The sequence below is a fragment of the Chiloscyllium plagiosum genome, unplaced genomic scaffold (assembly GCF_037043375.1).
Source record: "Chiloscyllium plagiosum isolate Xiang-an unplaced genomic scaffold, Cpla_swu_hap1 HiC_scaffold_27, whole genome shotgun sequence".
Taxonomy (NCBI): Eukaryota; Metazoa; Chordata; class Chondrichthyes; order Orectolobiformes; family Hemiscylliidae; genus Chiloscyllium; species Chiloscyllium plagiosum.
The window spans coordinates 19,903,621-19,924,433 of NW_028270165.1; the positions used below are offsets into that span (position 1 = coordinate 19,903,621).

The 20,813-nt window shown below is 46.1% G+C and overlaps 2 protein-coding genes across 3 annotated transcripts in view; both read left to right on the forward strand.

Moving 5' to 3' along the window:
* LOC148143355 (uncharacterized) overlaps window positions 1–20,813 on the forward strand; it is a 352,041-nt gene that overhangs the window by 176,592 nt on the left and 154,636 nt on the right. The window lies entirely within an intron of this gene.
* LOC148143360 (uncharacterized) lies at window positions 16,509–18,120 on the forward strand. The gene has a single exon (XM_087974115.1). It carries the CDS (start codon window positions 16,786–16,788, stop codon window positions 18,076–18,078), a length of 1,293 nt encoding a protein of 430 aa, XP_087830241.1. The 5' UTR covers window positions 16,509–16,785; the 3' UTR covers window positions 18,079–18,120.

The window sequence follows — 20,813 nt, forward strand, 5'->3', positions numbered from 1 at the left end:
CCAGCTTCTTGTCCATTCTCCCTCTATACTTCAAACAGCCTGTCCATTCTCTCTCACGCAACCCTCTGCAACCCTGTCATTTCATTCCTCACCCTCTGCCTTCTGACCAGTCCTTCTACACACCCTCTGCCCCATCTATTCTCTCTCCACCACACCTTCTGCCCCCATCTATTCTCTCACCACACCCTCTGTCCCATTTCTATTCTTCCAGGCCTCCACCATCTCCTCTCTATCCATTCTCTCTCTCTCCCTCCCTCCCCCCACCATCTGCCATCCCCGCCCATTCTCTCTCCCCTGTTGTGGGGAAAAACACTAGGCTCGGATTAAGAATTGAGGTTCAATGACAGAGTTTATTGCACGAGGAAATACCGGGGCACCGGGGATAGAAAGGCACCAACAGAACAGTGTCAGCTGCGAGACTTCTCTCGACCTGGAGCACACGTCAAGAAACTTTTATACATCTTGTGATACAATCGGTCAGGGATGAGATTATTGCCTTTGTAACATGATTTGTTTATGGTAATCCTTGTAGAATTGTTGATAGTTTCGGTACAGTCTTTGTCAGTTCAGGCACAGCCTTTGTTAATTTCCGCACAGTCGTTGTCAGTTTCAGTGCAGACATTGTCCATTTCAATGTCTGCATGGAAATCCATTGTTGTAGTAATGGGCGCTAATTGCTCTTCCTGAGAAGGGGGATTCCTGCAGCCCTGGCTATTAGCATTTGGTATTGAATCTGTATCAAGCTGTTAGCACTTCTATAATGGGTGTTGGCTGGACCCAGACACTTCGGCGGGCAGTGTTCATTACTCATGTGTATTCTCTCCCCCACCCGCCTTAAACTAATCACCTGGGTTGTGAGTCCATTGTGCTGGCATTCTGGTGGCCCCAGGCAGTATCTGTATCAGCTCTGCTGTTTCTCTCCGTATTGTCATCTGGCGGCCATCTTGTGTGCCAAGTTGGCCAACTGATGGCTCAGTGATCATCTTGTGTATCTGTGTGTCTAGTGTCACCCTGCCCTGTGCCATCTCCCACTTCTCCGCCACACCCATTCTTTCTCCCCCGCCCAATCTCTCTACCAACCCCACTTATTCTCTCTCTCTCTGTTCCCCCCCCCCCCCACAGTTTCTCTCTGTCCCCCATCCATTCTGTCTCTTTTCTCCCCAGCCCCAACCACACCCTTCTTTTCTCATGCCTCGTACCAGCTTTGACCGCTGTATCAAGCCCTTCAAAGGACACACACACACAGAGAAAATGGATGGTGATGACTCTACCTGGGAGTCGGGAGGGGTGAAAAATGGAGAAAGTGAGGACTGCAGATGCTGGAGATCAGAGCTGAAAATGTGTTGCTGGAAAAGCGCAGCAGGTCAGGCAGCATCCAAGGAACAGGAGAATTGACGTTTTGGGCATAAGCCCTTCTTCAGGAATTCTCCTGTTCCTTGGATGCTGCCTGACCTGCTGCACTTTTCCAGCAACACATTTTCAGGGGTGAGAAATGGCTGATCTTCAAAATTGAGAATACCTAAAATGATATCTTCAGAAACATCGTTAAAGTCAGAAAGCACGTTCAAGTTTTTCAAAGAGCTGCTGAAATCTTTCTGAAACTTTCACTGAAATAAGCATAGTCAGGCCACAGCTCAGGAGAGGCTGGGAGGTGTGAATGGGCGAAAGTGAGGACTGCAGGTGCTGGAGATTAGAGTGGTGCTGGAAAAGCACAGCAGGTCAGGTAGCATTTAAGGCTTTTGTCTGAAACTTCTATTTTCCGGCTCCCTTGGATGCTGCCTGATCTGCTGTACACTTCCAGCACCACTCTGATCTTGACTGTAAGGGGTGAATGGCCTAATGAAGTTGTTCCAACTATCTAGAAATAGCGTCACAGAGCACAGAAACATACCCTTCGGTCTATGCCGACCAGATATCCTGAATTAATCTAGTGACCCATTTGCCAGTATTTGGCCCCTTATCCCTCTGAATCTGTCCTATTCATACCCCCATCCAGATGCATTTTAAATATTATCATTGTACTAGCCTCCACCAATTCATCTGGCTGACACGCACCACTGTCTGTGCAAAAAGGTTACCCCTCAGAAACCTTTCCCCTCTCACCCGAAACCCATGCCCTCCAGTTCTGAACTCGCCCCCCAACGTGGGGAAAAGACATACAAAAGTTGAGCAGCCAGACAGAATGCAAAAGCAATGAAGTGTCGAACCACAGCGAAAAAACAAATTGTGCCTCTACCCCTTCGTGGGCGGCACGGTGGCACAGTGGTTAGCACTGCTGCCTCACAGCGCCTGAGACCTGGGTTCAATTCCTGCCTCAGACGACTGACTGTGTGGAGTTTGCACGTTCTCCCCGTGTCTGCGTGGGTTTCCTCCGGGTGCTCCGGTTTCCTCCCACAGTCACAAAGATGTGCAGGTCAGGTGAATTGGCCATACTAAATTGCCCGTAGTGTTAGGTAAGGGGTAAATGTAGGGGTATGGGTGGGTTTCGCTTCGGCGGGTCGGTGTGGACTTGTTGGGCCGAAGGGCCTGTTTCCACACTGTAACGTAATCTAATCTAATCTAATCTTATTTACCCATTGGCATTTGGACTCTTAAAATCTGACAGGAACACCAGCATCCCCAGTGAGCATACTGCGCATGTTATCCGGTGTCAGCAACGCAGTGCCAATGCCCACCGGTATCATCGCGTTCCGCAAAAAAAGGCTCGCGACCTTCCTTTGATGGCCCAGTAGGGAACCCTGGAGGACCGGAAGGAGACTGGTCCTCCTGCCAATCAGAGCCACAGCATTGTCTGAATGCGGAAGTTGGACCATGAGTTTCTGAAGCTGCTACTCCTGCTCCTCTCTTTCTGAATCAACATTGAGCTTCACCCAGACTGCAAATTCCTTCCTCTGTCTAAGATCTGTGAGTACAGCACTCTGTTTTCTCACCCCCTTTTCCGTTTCGTTTTCATTCTGGGATTCAATTGTTGATTTGCAGGAACTGAAAGGAAAGGGAGTAAACCCAGGGAGGGGACAGACTCTGGAAACATGGTCGAGGTCTGTGTCTCAATTGGCAAAATAGACAGGCAGGAGGCTGGAAGGACACAGCAAACCAGGAAGCATCAGGAAGTGGAGAAGTTGATGTTTCGGGTGGAATTCTTCTTCAGGACTGGGGATGGGTGCTGGGGCAGGGGTCTAAAGTGGGGATAAGTGAAGACAGGGAGAGGTTACGGCCTGATGAGTCAATGGGTGAAAGAAATCAGGTTAATGAAAGGGAGAAGTGGAAATGAGGGGCACGGGGCTGAGAAGGGAGTCGGGGGGTGGAAAGGGAGGTTATTTGAAATTGGAGAACTTGATGTTGAGTCCTACAGGCTGTAGGCTGCCCGGGCGGAAGATGGGGTGTTGTTCCCCCAATTTGCGGTTTGGTTCGTTGTGGCAATAGAGGAAGCCTAAGATGTTCTTGTCAGAAAGGGAGTGGGAAGGGGAATTAAAATGAGTGGTGACTGGGAGGTCTGGTCAGCCTCTGCAGACCCAGCTGTGATGCTCGCCAAACTGTTCCCCAAGTTTACACTTGGTCTTCCCGATGTAGAGAAGACCACAATTTACAAACTGACAAATGCAGTATCTCAATGTGAAGTTATAGCCATTGCTGTGAAAAAAAGCAGAAAGGGGATGTATTGTTTAAATGGTGATATATTGGGATGTGGAGAAAGTGAGAACTGCAGATTCTGGAGATTAGAGTTAAAGTGTGGGGCTGGAAAAAGGCAGTAGGTCAGGCAGCATCCGAGGACCAGGAAAGTTGACATTTTGTTCCTGAGCACTTCATCAGGAATGATGTGTGGATGTGCAAAGGGGCCTCAGCATCCTTCTACACCAGTCACTTCCAGTTGTCAGACAGGTGCAGGTGAAGAGCTTTTGCCTGAAATGTCGATTTTTCCTGTTCCTCAGATGCTGCCTGACTGGCTGTGCTTTTCCAGCATCACTCTAATCTCGACTCTGATTTCCAGCATCTTCAGTCCTCACTTTTGCCTGGATAGGTGCAGCAAGCAATCAGCAAGGCAAGGGGAATATTAACAAGAGGAATTGCGTTCAGAAGTGGGGATGTCTTCCTGCGTTAGGGGGTCATTGAATATTATTCAAGGCTGAGTTCATCTGATTTTTGAACACCAAAGAAGTGGATGTTTCTGGGGGAAGGCAAGTAAATGATTTAACACCAGTATAGAACAGTTACAGAGTCAGACACCAACAAAACCAGACCCTTTATTCAAACTAGTCTAAGGCCGACTATATTCACAAACTAAACTAATTCCACCTACCTGTGATTGGCACATATTCCTCCGAACCTTTCCTATTCATATACTTATCCAAATGTCTTTTAAATGTTGTTACTCAACCTGCATCCACATTCATTCCACATACAAACCACTCTGTGTAAAAAAGAAAAGTGCCCCCCCCCCCGCCTTTTTAAAATCCTTTCTCCTCGCACCTTCAAATTTGCTGCCTAATCTTGAAACCCCCACCTTAGGGAAAGGATACCAGCGGTCACCTCATCTCTGCCCCTCGTGATTTTATAAACCTCTGTCAGGTCATCTCTAAACCTCCTGTGATCCAGTGAACAAGTCCCAACCTATTCATCTCGATGGTTGTGAATCTGCCGATAATCTGTTGAATGTTGGTGCAGGCTTGAAAGACCAAACAGCCTACTCCTGCTTCCAATGCACTCTGTGTGTGTCCAGGACAGCAAGAGAACATAAGGCATCGGAGCAGAAATTGGACCATTCAAGGTTTGCTCTGCCATTCAATCATGGCTGATAGGTTCCTCAGCCACATTCTCCCACTTTATCTCCGTAACCTTTCATCACCTTGAGACTCAAGAACGTCTCCATCTCAATCTTGAATATCCTCGGTGACCTGGCCTGCACAGCCTTCTGTGGCAGTGAATTCCACAGATTCACCGCTCTCTGGCTGAAGAAGTTTCTCCTTATCTCCATGCTGAAAGGTCTTCCCTTTACTCTAAGGCTGTGCCCACTGGTTCTAATCCCTCCAACCAATGGAAACAGCTTTCCAAATTCCACTCTGTCCAGGCTGTTCAGTATTCCTTGTTTCAATTAGGTCCCCACACCCCCCCAACCCCCTCCACCCCCACCCCCCCCACTCCACCCTGAGTGTGGGCCTGTTAATCAGCATGAAGCAGACCCTTCAGGATGAGGTCCAGCAGGGATTAGGTTCAGCAAACTGAGAATGGAGAGAGGGTGTGTGGGGTGGAGATTTTCAACTTCAAAGGAATAAGAGAGGAAACAGAGTTCACTATGAATGAGAATTGATCAGGTGAGCTGATGGGCCAAGAAGTGGCAGTTTAGTTTAAGAGGTGTGTAGTTTGCATTTTGGTCAAGCAATCCAGGCAGGACTGACACAGTTAAGGGGAGTGTTGCAGAACAAAGAGACCTTAGAGTGCAGGTTCATAGTTCCTTGAAAGTGGAGTCACCGGTAGACAGGATAGTGAAGAAGGCATTTGGTATGCTTTCCTTTATTGGTCAGAGCAGAGAGTACAGGAATTGGGAGGTCATGTTGCAGCTGTGTAAGTCCACATTTGGAAGACTGCATTCATTTCTGGTCTCCCTGTTATAGAAAAGATGTTGTGAAACTTTGAAAGGGGTCGGAAAAGATTTTTAAGGCTCCTGTCAGAGTTGGAGGGTTCGAGCTACAGGGAGAGACTCAAATGGCTGGGGATATTTTCCCTAGAGCACTGGAGGCTGAAGGGTGACCTTATAGACATTCGTAAGGGGCATGGATAGGGTGAATAACCAAATTACTTTTGCCAAAGTAGAAAGGTCCAAAACTAGAAAGTATATGTTTGAGGTGAGGGAGAATTTTAAAAGGCATTTGGATGGGTACATGCAAAGGAAGGGTTTTGAGGGATATGAGCCACATGCAGGCAAATTGGATTAGGTTGATTTAGGATATCTGTTTGGCCGGACAAGTTGGACCAACTGGGCTGTTTCCGTGTTGTATGACTCTAATCTTTGGTGAAAGCAGAAGTGTGATTGTGAAGGCTGGAGTTTCAGAGCAGCTTTCAAAGATGTTTTGCCCTTAATGGGAACAGAAGAAGTTACAATGAAATCTTGCATTTGTGAGACAGCAACTGAATGAGTTGCATCCAGGATTTTGGTGGAAAGTGGGAATTCATTGCACTGTGGGGATGAAGCTCTACCTATTGAGTAATTTCTGCTGGTGAATGAAACCAGGCCTCAAGATTAGGAGGAGTAAATTTAGGACAGAGATGAGGAGGAACTGCTTTTCCTGGAGAGTAGTGAATCTTTGGAATTCTCTGCCCAAAGAACCAGTGGAGGCAGCTTCATTAAGTATATTCAAGACACAGTTGTATGGGTTTTTGCAATGGTAGGGGAATTAAGGGTAGTTGGGATAATACAGGGAGGAGGAGCTGAGAGAATGGATAGATCAGTCATGATCTTAATGAATGCCGGAGCGGCTGGATGGGCCAAATGGCCTATTCCTGCTTCTATTACTCCGAAACTATAACCCTGCATTTCCCATGGCTAACCCACCTAACATGCACGTCCCTAGACATTATGGCCAATCCAAATCAAGGCCAGTGAGCAATGGAGTGATGTGGAAAATGAACATCAGAAAACAATTGAAAGGGACAAGAAGAGTAAATGTACCAGCAATCAAAACTAGATTCTAAAGATCACAAAAATTGAAACTAAAAATGGTGTGTCTGAATGTGTGCTGAATTGTAACAAAAGTGAATGAATTGACTACATACATTGAAGTGAATAATTGCAATCTGACACTCCTACAGAGACATGGCTTCAGGATGACAAGGATTGGATCCTGAATATTGAGGGTGTCCTCAAATGGGAAGTTAGGTAAAGGTGGAGGGTTGGCACTGCTAATCAAAGCACTGATCACAGGGTAGTCTGGAGTCAGCTCAGATTTCAGGTCCTGATTTCTCTGTCCTCTGTTGATCTCCCTGTTCCCTTCTACACCTTCTGGAACAATAAAACATTCAGTCAATCAAACCCCAACCCACAATCTCCCAGCCTGTCAACCATCCAGGCACAGTGTAGTCACAGCAGGGAATCACACAAGAAAAATGAAACCAAATTTGTAATAAATAGGTGCTTGTGTTTAATGTTTGTTCATTAGCAAGTAAACCAGAAATAGGGCTCTCCCAGGATTCTTATACTGCCCTATTTAAGGAATTCTCTTCCCCCTTATATCTAACTATTAGTACCCAGCTATGATTTACAACAATACTTACCAACAGAAGTAAGGCATCTGTTCTCAAATAGGTAGAGACATACAGGATGGAAATAGACATTTTCTCTCTCTCATGACCACACCGCACCACACCGCACTACACTTCACTTGCAGAGCTGGGCTAAAATGTCACTTTTTGTGATAAAACTTTAAGTTCTCTTGAGAAGGTGCCTTACAGGTAGTTCTGGGATTTGCATGTTAATGATGCCTGCAACCCAATCGAAAAGATGAAAGACTGAACAATCCAGGTTTGTTCAACATGTCATTTCAATGACATGGACATTGTCATGTTTTTCCATAAATTCTATGTCTTATGACCTTATTCTCGACAACCACCTAATGAAGGAGCAGCGCTCCAAATGCTAGTGCTTCCAAACACACCTGTTGGTCTCCAACCTGGTGTTGTGATTTTTAACTTTATCCATTTTAGGGGGGGATTTGCAATACAAAATTATCCATAGTGTGTAGGGATGTGCAGGTTAGGATGGATTGGCAGTTCTAAATTACCCATAGTGCCCAGGGATGTGCAGGTTAGGTGCATTAGTCAGGAGCGTTAGTATTGTTAGAAACATGTTTAATAAAATTTAGACGAGACCACCAAAACTGGAAACAAGATAATTTATCCTACGATCTTGCAAGAAAGGGCATCAAATGCAGAAGCAAATGAGCAAATTAGAACTTAGGTTAATGTACAGTTATACGCTTTGAGCTGAGTGAGGGCATCTCTCCAGACTCCTAATTACCCAATCTCTCTTACTGTACCAGACCACTGCCCAGCTGCACTCCACCCATATTACTTCCCCCTTCCCCAGGTTGGCAACCTTCCTTTCTGTAAATGCTGACACATACATTTATTTTGTCAAGATCTGGTTTAACATTTTGTATCAATTCTGCTGGTAAATTCCACCCTCGGACATTTCATTAACTTGTATCGTTTTGGATAGCTCAAACATTTCGGTTATCTCAGCTTTTTGCTGAAAGCATAACTTTACAAAAAGAACTTTTTGTTATAGTAATTACACACCAAAGTTAGCATTTAATTAACCACAATTATACACTGAAAAGTCCCTAAAATACCTGCAGGGTTAATAGTTCTCTTGCTGTACCCCTTTTCTGTATGCTTTTTCTATATCTGCAAAAACGTACTTTACCCATTTCTAACAATTCCCCCATTTCTTTTCTTAACCATTTGTTGTTTTTGCAATCTTATTTTCTGCCCTCTTTTCACCCTATGGTGTCGAGGTTCACAATCTAGTCATTTCTGACCTTCTAAGTTTGTACCATTATTGGTTGTTGTCCTCCCAAAGACATTACCAGCTTAGTCATTATCCATTTTATCACATTAAACCCTATCAGTAAACCTACAATTATTAGTAGCTCATAAATGCCTAAATTCACTAACCGTTTTCCCACCCGGTCAATCTCCAGTTACCCCATCCCCATCCTTCATCTTTTCGGAGTTCATCTTCAATTTCTCTATTTACTATTTCCACCTTATCTTCCACTATGGAAGAGATGTCTGGGATGAAGGTGCAGCATTCTTTACCAATCAGAGCACAGGTTCCCCCTTTTTTGGCCAAAAGATAGTCTAAAGCCATTCGATTCTGTAAAGCTGTCAGTCTTGTGGCAATCATTTCAGTGGTTATGGCCGATATTTGGGATTGAGTTTCTCCCATCGCGCCGGTGGTATCATTAATTAAATTTTCAAGGGCAGCCACTATTTCTGTATTTCCACCCCTGCCCTTGTAGTGCCGTAGTTTGGGAGTAGTGTCCACAGTAGATGGTCTCCTTCTGAGACCTCTCTGGTCTTGCGTCTTATCCCCCCCTCCTTTCTCAGGTTGGGCTCATGCTTTTCTATTCGGAGGTGAGGGACTATATAAGCGAGGTAACAGCAGCCACTCCAACCTTTCTGGTTTTGGGGAAGTGTTTCGTCAACTTCATAACATGACACATTTGATCACACGAACATATTTTTTCCCAGGAATAAATGGATAGGCCTTCAGACCGCATACCCAATATGTTCCGTTTAATATTTGGGGAGTGGTCATGGCAGTGGCTTGACTGGTGTGGACACAAGATGATTTTCCCAGTTGGAAAGGTGCAGCATCATTCTGATTACAGAAACAGGTGGTATTTACTGCTCCTTTTGGTGGGGAAATTCTAAGACTATCAATAGCGCCCTGATTTTTCGGGGCTGGCCTTGGGATCCATCCCGCAAAGTTATATTTGCTTCTTTCAAACCTCCACTTTGTATTATTTGAACCCACATCAAATTATTGTATATCGTACACTTCTTTTTTAGTGAGCGGTATTACCGAGGTGGGGATCCCAGATTCGCCATGGTGTGGGACCTCTGCACAGACCCAACAGTCGGCAAGTCCCTCTTGTTTAGCATAATTCTGGCACAGCGTAGTGAAGTGATTTTTCCCACTTCCTTGAATAGTTAGTACTACAAACATTACAATACTATACCAGTATCTACCCATCTCTGAACTCTGCCTACCATCCTGTCTTAACATTTTAGGTGTCACACAGCCCTTACAATCAATAACAATATATATATATATATATATCAGCAAACGTTAAAAGAGTCTTTTGTCTCCGTTCATTCTTTCTTTCTTAACTTTCAGAGGGTTGTCTGTAGGATGAGCGTGCCAGTCCACCTTTGGGGCATTCACAGGACCTTTAACGCGAGTGTGATGACTCCACCCTTTCTCAGCAGTCCGAATAGCTGTTTCACTAGTTAGGAGGGTTAGGAATGGTCCCTCCCAGCTCAGGTGCAGTTTGGTATCTTTCCAGGTCATGATCAGGACCCAATCACCCGGTTGTATTCGATGTGCTGCAAACTCGAGTGGCAGTGTCTGTACCAACAGGCCTTTATTCCTAAGAATAGACAAAGAAGAGCCGAGCGCCACAGTATAGTTCTTTAAAAACTTATCATTGAACTCTGACCAGCCGTTAGGCAGTCTTTCAGCCTCGATAATGCTTCCCTCTATCCCGTCTACTACAGTATATTCATTGTGCTTTTTACCCTCAATCATCCGGGAGGACCCGTCGATAAACAACCGAGCTCCCGCATGCAACGGTACGTCTCTTAAGTTCATTCGCACTTTAGTCTGATATTCAGTAATATCAAAGCAGTCATGTTCTGGATTGCCAGGGGCTACCCCCCTCTCTCCGCCACAGAAATGCAGTTGGATTCAAGCAACTGTCTGTGACTAACACAAGGTCATTCTGTTCTATTAAGATTGTCTCATATTTCAAGATCCTGGAGTCTGTGAGCCATTGTCCTGCATTCTGATTTAAGAATTCTTTGCCTTTTACTCCAGAAACCTTGAGACCTTTGTTAGTTAATTTAACATGGGCGGCACGGTAGCACAGTGGTTAGCACTGCTGCTTCACGGCGCCAGAGACCCGGGTTCAATTCCCGCCTCAGGCGACTCTCTGTGTGGAGTTTGCACATTCTCCCCGTGTCTGCGTGGGTTTCCTCCGGGTGCTCCGGTTTCCTCCCACAATCCAAAAAAAAATGTGCAGGGGTTAGGTGAATTGGCCATGCTAAATTGCCCGTAGTGTTAGGTGAAGGGGTAAATGTAGGAGAGTGGGTCTGGGTGGGTTGCGCTTCGGCGGGTCGGTGTGGACTTGTTGGGCCGAAGGGCCTGTTTCCACGCTGTAAGTAATCTAATCTAATCTAAAGCTTAGGGATGATCGTTCTGCTCCCGTATCCACTAAAAATACTGTTTCCTCTCCTTCAGGTCCCACCTTTAAATTTATCAAGGGTTCCCGGTGGGTCACAGGAGGAGGGAACCCCTGACTCCCCTAATCTTCATCAAAAATCATCAATGATACCGCTTCTCTTTGTCGTCCTAACCTTGGACATTGTCTATCGTATTTTTTTCAACCGCTGCAACCATTATTTTAGCTTTTTGTTTTTATTTTTGTTTCTCCTCTTCCCTTTTCACATACACTTTCTGTGCCTCATATCGCAGATCATCTATCTGGTTTTCACTCCAGCCTTCTAATTTCTGTAATTTCTTTTGTATGTCCGGCTATGATTTAGTCACAAATTGGACCTTTAAAAGTCCCTGTGCTACCGGATCATCGGGATTCATTCCCGAATATTTTCTAGTGGCTTATTTTAATCTCTGTAAAAAGGATGACAGGGCTTCCTCCTTTTCCTGTCTTACTTGAAAAGCTTTAAAAAACTTCTGAGATTTAGGTGCTGCTTCTTTAATACCCAAAATGACCATTTCTCGTAAGTCCCTCATTTTTCCTCTATCATGTTCATCCATACCCTTCCAATGTGGGTCCACATTGGGGAATTTGTTTTTGGCTGGTATCACTCCCTCACCCACCGGATGTCTCTTTTCCATTCCCTCAGAGCACCTCTTCTAATCATGCCCCTTTCTTCTCCTGACCGTACCTGATGTGGGGTGCTGACTACTAAGGCTCCCCTAAAAGTAAGTTTCCGACTCTCCTCTACCAATAAGGCTATTGCTACCACTGCCTGCACACACACTGGCCAGTAATGTAGTTTTCCATTCTTTAATTAACAATGAATTAATGCAGTCATGTTTTAAATTAACCATGAATCAATAAAACAGGTCACTGAGAATGTATGAAGGAATCCTGCCAATTAATATTGATTCAGGCTAACACAATTGAATTATTATAAATATTAATTATTAATTATATATTTTTGCTCAAGCACATTCATTTATAAGAACCTCAACAGATTCAATAGCACCTTTTGCAGTTAATCAAATCCCCAATTTGGTGGCAATATCTCATCATGAACGCAAAACTGATTCTTCGTGCCTCTCATCACAAAACTGTTGCCATAATCCAATTAACTTTTGTTTTTGTTCCCACTCCCTTGGGCTTAAAATTTAAGGATGACCTTGCTGTCCCCATATTGACTAGGAAAACTACGTCCTCTTTGTAAGGTGCCATCTTTAAATTTATCAAGGGTTCCTGGTGGGTACCCGGGGGCAGGAACTCCTGACACCCCTATTTTTCATCAAGGTTCATAAACGACACTGCCTTTACTTCCGTTTTCGGATCTGGACACTCTCTCTTAAAGTGACCTGTCTTTCCACAGTAATAACATCCCGCCTGTGGGGATTTCCACTTTGATCCTTCTTCCTGTCTACCAGACCCCTTAACATCTCCTCCCCGATCCTTTCTCCTCCCTTTTGTAACATCTCCTCACCCAATGTTTTGTTTAAACCTTGATTCTTTTAAAGAAATATTGCAATTTTTCTTGCTCCCTGTAATCTCAAATACAATTTATCAATTGATGCTTGCTTTTCTTTAAAGCCTGTTCCTAACTATACATTTTGGAATCTTACTTGTAAATATATATTTATATATTATAAATTCTTTTATTCGGTGTTTAATATTCAAAATGCAAAATGCACACAGTTCCCAACTCTGAAATCCACCACAATCACCCGGTTCCAGTCCCCTGATTCAAATCCAAAACTAGTCCTCCCAAGTAGTCCTGACCAGTCATTGCTCAATTGCAATGCTATAGATCGTGAAATAACCAGAGCTGCCTTAAAAGGATTTGTCTATTCAAGTTAAAACTTCAACTGTCCTCCATAAATCGCTTTTATGTAAGGATAAAAGGGATTAGTTAGAAACTGATAGTCAGGCAGTCATGACCTGTAAAAAGAACATTTTATTTCATAATCTTGCAAAATCCTTAACCTTAACAGAAATCATGTTAAAATTTCCATAATAGAAATCAGATTCAAAACAATCCCGGATCTCAAGCTCCAGGGAACATTCAATCACCAACAAACAAATGTGCATTCACACTGAATCACAAAGGGTTAAACTTTCTACTAGCTGTACAGCTCTTTTCTCTCTCTCTCTCACACACACACACACAGACACCATGTCTCACAGACACTTTGCGTTTCCCGCAACGACTCCTCTAGCTTTTGAATATTTTTCTGGGCGTCTGCCATAAGTTAGTTACAAAGTGCACCCTCAGTAGCCCTTCAGCTACTAGCCCTTCTGATACGAAGCATGATCTGATTCCTCCTGACTGTAAGGCTGTTTTTCATTGACATTTAATCTTTTTGTTTTTTATCCTTTCCTCGCGTCCGAGGATTGTACTTCCAATCTCTTAACATTTTTCCTAAAGGACTGTCCATTGGGATGTGGTCCTCGAACGTCCCTCTCATGTCCCCTTCTACATCTAAATTGCTATTCTTATTTCCCATTTTAATACTCGGCCGTTTTCTTTATATAATTTCAATTAACCTCTCTGAAGTTCGGTGTTACCTTCTTCCACACCCACTTCAGGGTCCTAATCTCCGCGTGGGGGTTTCCCTTCTTAATAACCGGTCTAAGGCTGGGTGATCGAATCAGTTAGACACCTTATTTGTTAGATTAACCTAGCCAATTAAAGACCTTTATTCTCTATTTTTTTAAGTTGCCAATTCCTCCCGTACTTCTCGTACGGAACCGACCACCAAGGTAATACTTAAAGGTCAATTTTCATACCTTGGTCTGTGCACATATGTTACTTGGTCGAATGCGCACCCCGTCCCGCGGCAATACCAGACAGCAAAATACGTTGTCAATCGAGGTCGCCCGAAATTTACCTTTATCCGGGTCTTATGTACACAAGAGTAACCTGACTGAACCACCACGTCTTACTGCCCTTCGCACCGTGGCGAAACAGCAAGTAATGCTGCAAATCCCGGCCGCCCGCGAATGTGGGTCTTACGTCCATAAGAGTTACCCGACCAACCCGCCGTGTCTTAGTGCGCCTCGCTCGTGGCAAAGACTGACAACAAAACAAAACCCGCTGCCTACCCCAGTCACCCAGATAATACTTATTTAAGACCTTTTTCTTACCCGGGTCTTGTGCACAAGAGTTACCCGACCGACCCTGCTGCATCGCGTCTGCCCGTCCTGTCTCCAGGGTCTCCCAGTCCGGATCAAGCTCGCCCAGAGCTGCCTCGGCAACAAGGGGAAACTAGAGATCGCCGAAATCAGCGAGGTGCACCTTCTCCGTTTCTCCAAGAATGCCGAGTGACCGGAGCTTGGGATCCCGGAACACGCCCCCAAATCTTTTAGAAACAAGTTTAATAAAATTTAGACGAGACCACCAAAACTGGAAACAAGACAATTTATTCTACGATCTTGCACGAAAGGGCATCAAATGCAGAAGCAAATGAGCAAATTAGAACTCAGGTTAGTGTACAGTTATACCCCTTGAGCTGAGTGAGGGCATCTCTCCAGACTCCTAATTACCCAATCTCTCTTACTGTACCAGACCACTGCCCAGCTGCGCTCCACCCTTATTACTTCCCCCTTCCCCAGGTTGGCAACCATCCTTTCTGTAAATGCTGACACATACATTTATTTTGTCAAGATCTGGTTTCACATTTTGTATCAATTCTGCTGGTACATTCCATCCTCGGACATTTCATTAACTTGTATCGTTTTGTGTAGCTCAAGCATTTCAGTTATCTCAGCTTTTTGCTGAAAGCATAATTTTACAAAAATAATTTTTTGTTATAGTAATTACACACCAATGTTAGCATTTAATTAACCACAATTATACACTGAAAAGTCCCTAAATACCTGCAGGGTTAATAGTTCTCTTGCTGTACCCCTTTTCTGTATGCTTTTTCTACATCTGCAAAAACAACACTTTACCCCATTTCGAACAGTTTTGAACAAAAAGGCTAGGGGAATGGTTGAGGGTGAGTTACCCTTTGGAGGGTCGGTGTGGACTCGTTGCGCCGAGTGGCCTGCTTCTACACTGGGGATTCTCTGAAGGGAAGGAATTTCTGCAAACTGTGCAGGGCAGCACAGGCGGAGTGCGGGGTCCCGCTTCCGGCCGAGCCCCGCATCTCGTCCCGCCCCTTTCTCTTGCCCCGTCTCCCATACCCTCCCCCACCCCCGACCCATTGATGGCGTCACAATGCGCGGAAGTGGCCCTGTCAGTTTCAGAGTGAAACTCCCTCCCTCTGGAGGAATTGTTCATCCTGGGAAGGCGAGAGAGGGGAGGGGTGGAAATCTGTTCACTTGTAGCAGCTGGAGTGAATCCAGGGAGGGAGCAGATTCTGCAAACTCAGGTATGTGTCTTAATTACCTGGACGAGGAGGGATGGAAGGATGGGGTGGGGCTGTTTTCCCCAAAGTCTGAAGGGTGACATTACAGACATTTTATAGAATCCTGAGGGGCATGGATAGGGTCAATACTCAAGGTCTTTTCTTTCAGATGGGGGAGTCCAGAACGAGAGGGTAAGAGGTTTCCGGTAAGGCCGGGGTGGGGAGATGTAAAAGAGATCTTAGGGGAAACTTTTTTGATGGAGAGGGTGGTGCAGTTATGGAATGAGCTGCCAGATGAGGTGGTGGGTTCTGGTACAATTCCAGCAGTTAAAAGGCACGTGGATGGGTGTATGAATACGAAGGGTTCAGTGGATCGGGGCAAGTGATGGCAAATGCGACTGGAGCCATAGAGATGTACAGCACGGAAACAGATCCTTTGGTCCAACTCATTCTTGCCGAACAGATAGCCAACCCAATTTAGTCCCAGCTGTCAGCACCCGGCCCATATAGGGGCCAAGTGATGGCAAATGTGGCTAGATTAATGTAGGATATCTGGTCAGCTCGGACAAGTTGGGCCAAAGGGTCTGTTTCCGTGCTGTATGACTCTAATTATCTTTGGTGAAAGCAGAAGTGTGGTTGTGAAGACTGGGCTTTCAGAGCAGCTTTCAAAGATGTTTTGCCCTGACTGGGAGCAGAAGAGTTTCACTGACGTGTGTCGGTGTTAATGTCTTGATGTCTCAATTTGCTCCCACCTTCCTGGGGACGTTAACCATTTTGTTCCACAAATAGCTGCATTGCAGGTTACCCCATGAATTGACACACTTATGTTTGCTTCCCAGAATCAGACCTGCTCACTGTCAACTGTATCCCAGTGTTGTGGAGTTATCCAAAATGCAGAGAGATGTCAGTCTTGACGTTTTTGCTTTTCTGCCCCTTTAAGATTCTGAATCAGCACCTTCAGGGAATTAGTTAGAGTAGAGTGAGAACAGAGGGGAAGGGAGAGTGGGATGGTGCTTTCAATTTTGTGGAATAACAAAAGAAAAGAATATTCCACAGAAAGTAGAATTCCTTGTTCAGAATTTCTACCCTGCACTGACAGTGATGGCTTTTGTAATCTCTTTTTACAGAGCATTTGAAGATCTGAAGATGGAAGTTTCAAAATCAACAGATGAAGGCCTTATGCCCAAAATGTTGACTCTCCTGCTCCTCAGATGCTGGCTGACCTGCTGTGCTTTTCCAGCGCCACACTTTCTGACTCTCCAGTGTCTGCAGTCCTCACTTTGACAGTCACTCAATCCATCGGGATTGCAACGGTTTTCAACTATGATTCTGTGAGAAGGAGCAAAGCGTTTTGGTTCCTGTTTGAGTACGTTTTCAGCATCAGTGGGACTGGATGAGAGACCCTACCATTGCAGTGCACTGAGTGTGGAGCCTGAAGCAGTTATATGGCCTGGAAAGAGGAATTCACAGTGGGGAATAGGCTCTGCACACGTTTGTGTGTGGCTGAAGCTCCAGCCATGGAGAAACCAGAAGAATCCCGCCCCGTGGAGAAACCGTGGAAGTGTGGCGACTGCAAAAAAGGCTTCAGTTTCCCGTCTGCTCTGGAGACTCATCGGCACAGCCACACTGGGGAGAGGCGATTCCCCTGCCCTGTCTGTGGGAAGGGCTTCAGCGATTCCACCAACCTCCACACCCACCAGCGGGTCCACATGGGGGAGAGGCCCTTCAGCTGCCACAAGTGTGGGAAGGCCTTTTCCCAGGCCTCCAACCTCCAGACCCACCAGCGAGTCCACACAGGGGAGAGGCCCTTTAGCTGCCCTGAGTGTGGGAAGGCCTTTACCAATGCCTCCAACCTCCAGACCCACCGGCGAGTCCACACGGGGGAGAGGCCCTTCAGCTGCCTCGAGTGTGGGAAGGCCTTCAGCAATTCCTCCCACCTGCTGACCCACCGGCGGGTCCACACAGGGGAGAGGCCCTTCAGCTGCCTCGAGTGCGGGAAGGCCTTCAGGAATTCCTCCCACTTGCTGACCCACCAGCGGGTCCACACGGGTGAGAGGCCCTTCAGCTGCCCTGAATGTGGGAAGGCCTTCAGCAATTCCTCCCACCTGCGGAGCCACCAGTGGGTCCACACAGGGGAGAGACCCTTCAGCTGCCCTGAGTGCGGTAAGGCCTTCAGTAATTCCTCCCACCTGCTGAGGCACCAGCAGGTCCACACCGGGGAGAGGCCTTTCAGCTGCCCTGAATGCGGGAAGGCCTTCAGTAATTCCTCCACCCTGCTGAGGCACCAGCAGGTCCACACCGGGGAGAGGCCCTTCAGCTGCCCTGAGTGCGGGAAGGCCTTCACCAATTCTTCTAACCTGCTAGGCCACCAGCAGGTCCACACTGGGAAGAGGCTGTTCCCTTGTACAGAGTGTGGGAAGGCCTTCAGGTATTCTTCTCACTTGTTGACCCACTGGCGGGTCCACACCGGGGAGAGGCCCTTCAGCTGCCCCGAGTGTGGGAAGGCCTTCAGGCATTCCACTAACCTGCTGACCCACCGGCGGGTCCACACAGGGGAGAGGCCGTTCCCATGCCACGAGTGCGGGAAGGCCTTCAGCAATTCCTCTAACCTGCTGAGGCACCAGCGGGTCCACACGGGGGAGAGGCCCTTTCGCTGCCCCGAGTGCGGGAAGGCCTTCACCCGCTCCTCCTACCTGCGGAGCCACCAGCGAGTTCATGTGCCATCGCAGGGGGATTGAAGGAATGACGGCCAAGTGCCATTATCGACTGGACTATCAATCTGATTCCGGGGACTCCCGGGTTCGATTCCCACTGCAGCGGATGTTGGAATTGGAATTTAGTCAGAAATCTGGAGTTCAGAATCTAACGGTGAAACCATTGTCGGTGGGGTGGGGGTGGAAGAAAACTCCCACCTGATTCACGCAGTTCTTTTTTTAGGGAGAGGATTCACTCAGTCGTCCCAGCTGCATCCTTTACCTGATCTGGCCTACACGTGACTCCAGATCCACAGCAGTATGATTGACTCTGCACTGTCCATCCAACTTACTTGGATACAGGATACGGGTTGAAAATGCTGAGTGAGGCAATAATTTCTCCAGGTTAAGGGTGTACCAAGGATCCAATTACAAAGGGCAACTTGGTGGTGACCGATAATGAAGAAAGTGAGGGGTTGGAGGGAGTGTGTGCACTTTGACTGTGAGCTGTTTTTAAAACATTGCTACTTTTTCTATGCCTTTCTGCTGGGAGATTCTGAAGCTGTAACAAAGTTGGGTCGCAATAAAGATTACCTGAACTTCACGCCAAGTTCAGACTCTCATTGAAAGCTTTGAATTGCAACCAGGTTTTTGTTTTAAAACTGCTCATTTCTTACAGGTGAAAGTGAGAACTGCTGATGCTGGAGATCAGAGTCAAGATTAGAGTGGTGCTGGCAATGCACAGCAGGTCAGGCAGCATCCAAGGAGCAGGAAAATCTACATTTTTCAGGCAATGTTGATTTTCCTGCTCCTCAGATGCTGCCTGACCTGTTGTGCTCATTTCTGACAGTCTCCTGTACTATGTTTCCAATGTTGTGTATTGGTTGCAGCAGTGAATGAGTAGCCAGTATTGTTAGAAATTATGAATTTTTCAGGAGTGCGGGAACTACATCATCCCATTGTCATTGGACAGTTTCCTGGCATCACTGGGAGGTGTGGGCTGTGTCCACTGGAAATGATGTGGAGGTGCTGGTGTTGGACCAGTGGGGTGGATAAAGTTAAAAATCACACAACACCAGGTTATCTTCCTTCTGGTTTATTTGGAAGCACTGGCTTTTGGAGCGCTGCTCCTTCATCAGGTAGCTGTGGAGCAGAATCATAAGACACAGAATTTATAGCAAAAGCTGACGGTGTCATGCAACTGTCATGCAAGATATTGAACAAATCTAGATTGCGGATTAGTCTTTCATCTTTTACCATGGGTTGCAGGTTTCAGTTCATTGATATGTAAACCCCAGAACTACTTTTAATTCACCTTCTCGAGATGGTTTAAGGTTTTATAAAAATAGGTGACGTCTCAGCTCAGATACTGCATAAAAGGTGTGAGGTTCGAGTCTGTATCCCAATCTTGAATCAGACTGGTTCTATTAACCAAAGTAGGAATTTATAAAATATTACATGCAGTTTGTGTGCTTTTTGAGCAAAATTGAATATATCTGCAAATATAATTCTGCAAATGCAAATTCACCCCATAGACTTATGTGTGACTGTGTGTGCATGAGAGTGTGTGTGCGCGCATGCGAGTTTGTGCACATATGCTAATGAAGTGTGTGTGAGAGATGGAGTATAAGCCTGTGATATGGTGTGAGTGTTAGGCTGTGTGTGTGTCTGAGCCAGTGACAGACAAAGGCAAGGGGTTGCATTTTGCTAAAACAAGGAAGGGCAGGACGTGTACAGTTAATGGTCGGGCCCTGTATCGTGTTCTAGAACAGATTCATGGGGGGGGGGGGGCGGCGTGGAGGGGTTCTGGTATATAAAGTTAAAAATCTCTCAACGACATGTTATCGTCCAACTGGTTTATTTGGAAGCACAAGCTTTCGGAGCGCTGCTCCTTCATGGAGTGTTTGTGGAGCAGGTACATAAGACACAACCACCTGATGAAGGAGCAGTGCTCCAAAAGCTAATGCTTGCAAATGAGCCTGTTGCAGTATCACCTGGTGTGGTGTGAATTTTAACTTCATACACCCCAGTCCAACACCGGCATCTCCAAACCGGGGACATAGTTCTTTGGAAGTTGCATCAGTGGTAGACAGGGTTGTGAAAGAGGCGTTTAGCACACTTTCCTTCATTGTTCACACCGTTCAGTGTAGGAGTTGGGACATCACGTTGAGGTTGTACAGGATATTGGTGAGACCACGTGGAGAGGACTGAGGACACTTCTGTTCGCCCTATCGACGACCACAAGTTGATGGGTGACCTTATTTCGATTTATAAAGTCTTGGGGCGTATAGGAAAGGTAAATATCACAGAGGGAAAAATTATGCATCTCCCCTTTTTTACTTCTCTTGGCATTTGGACACTTAAATTCTGTCAGTAACAGCCTCATCGCCAAAGAGCATACTGCGCGTGCTCGCCGGCGTCAGGATGAAATTGCGCATGCTCTTCAGTGCACGCAAGGCACGCCTCGCGACTTTCTTTTGGTGGGCCAATCAGGAGCACTGGAGGACCGGAAGGTGACTGGTCCTCCTGCCAATCAGAGCCTTCCTATTGTCTGAATCCAGAAGCTGGAACACGAGTTTTGGAAGTTGCTGCTCTCTCTCTGAATGAAGATTGAGTTTGTTCCAGACACCCTTTTTACTTCTGCTAATCTAATCGTTTTACCACATCTGTCTGTAGCGTGCACCACCCCCCCGATAGCTGGGTCTTATTACTTTTGCTGATGCAGCACAGGGTCTTATTTGGTTACCTTGTTCAAACTAACTCCCTCTGTGCGTGACCAT

Coding starts and splice junctions, on each gene's coding strand:
- LOC148143360 (XM_087974115.1), top strand. CDS start 16,786: ATGGCCTGGAAAGAGGAATTCACAGTGGGGAATAGGCTCTGCACACGT.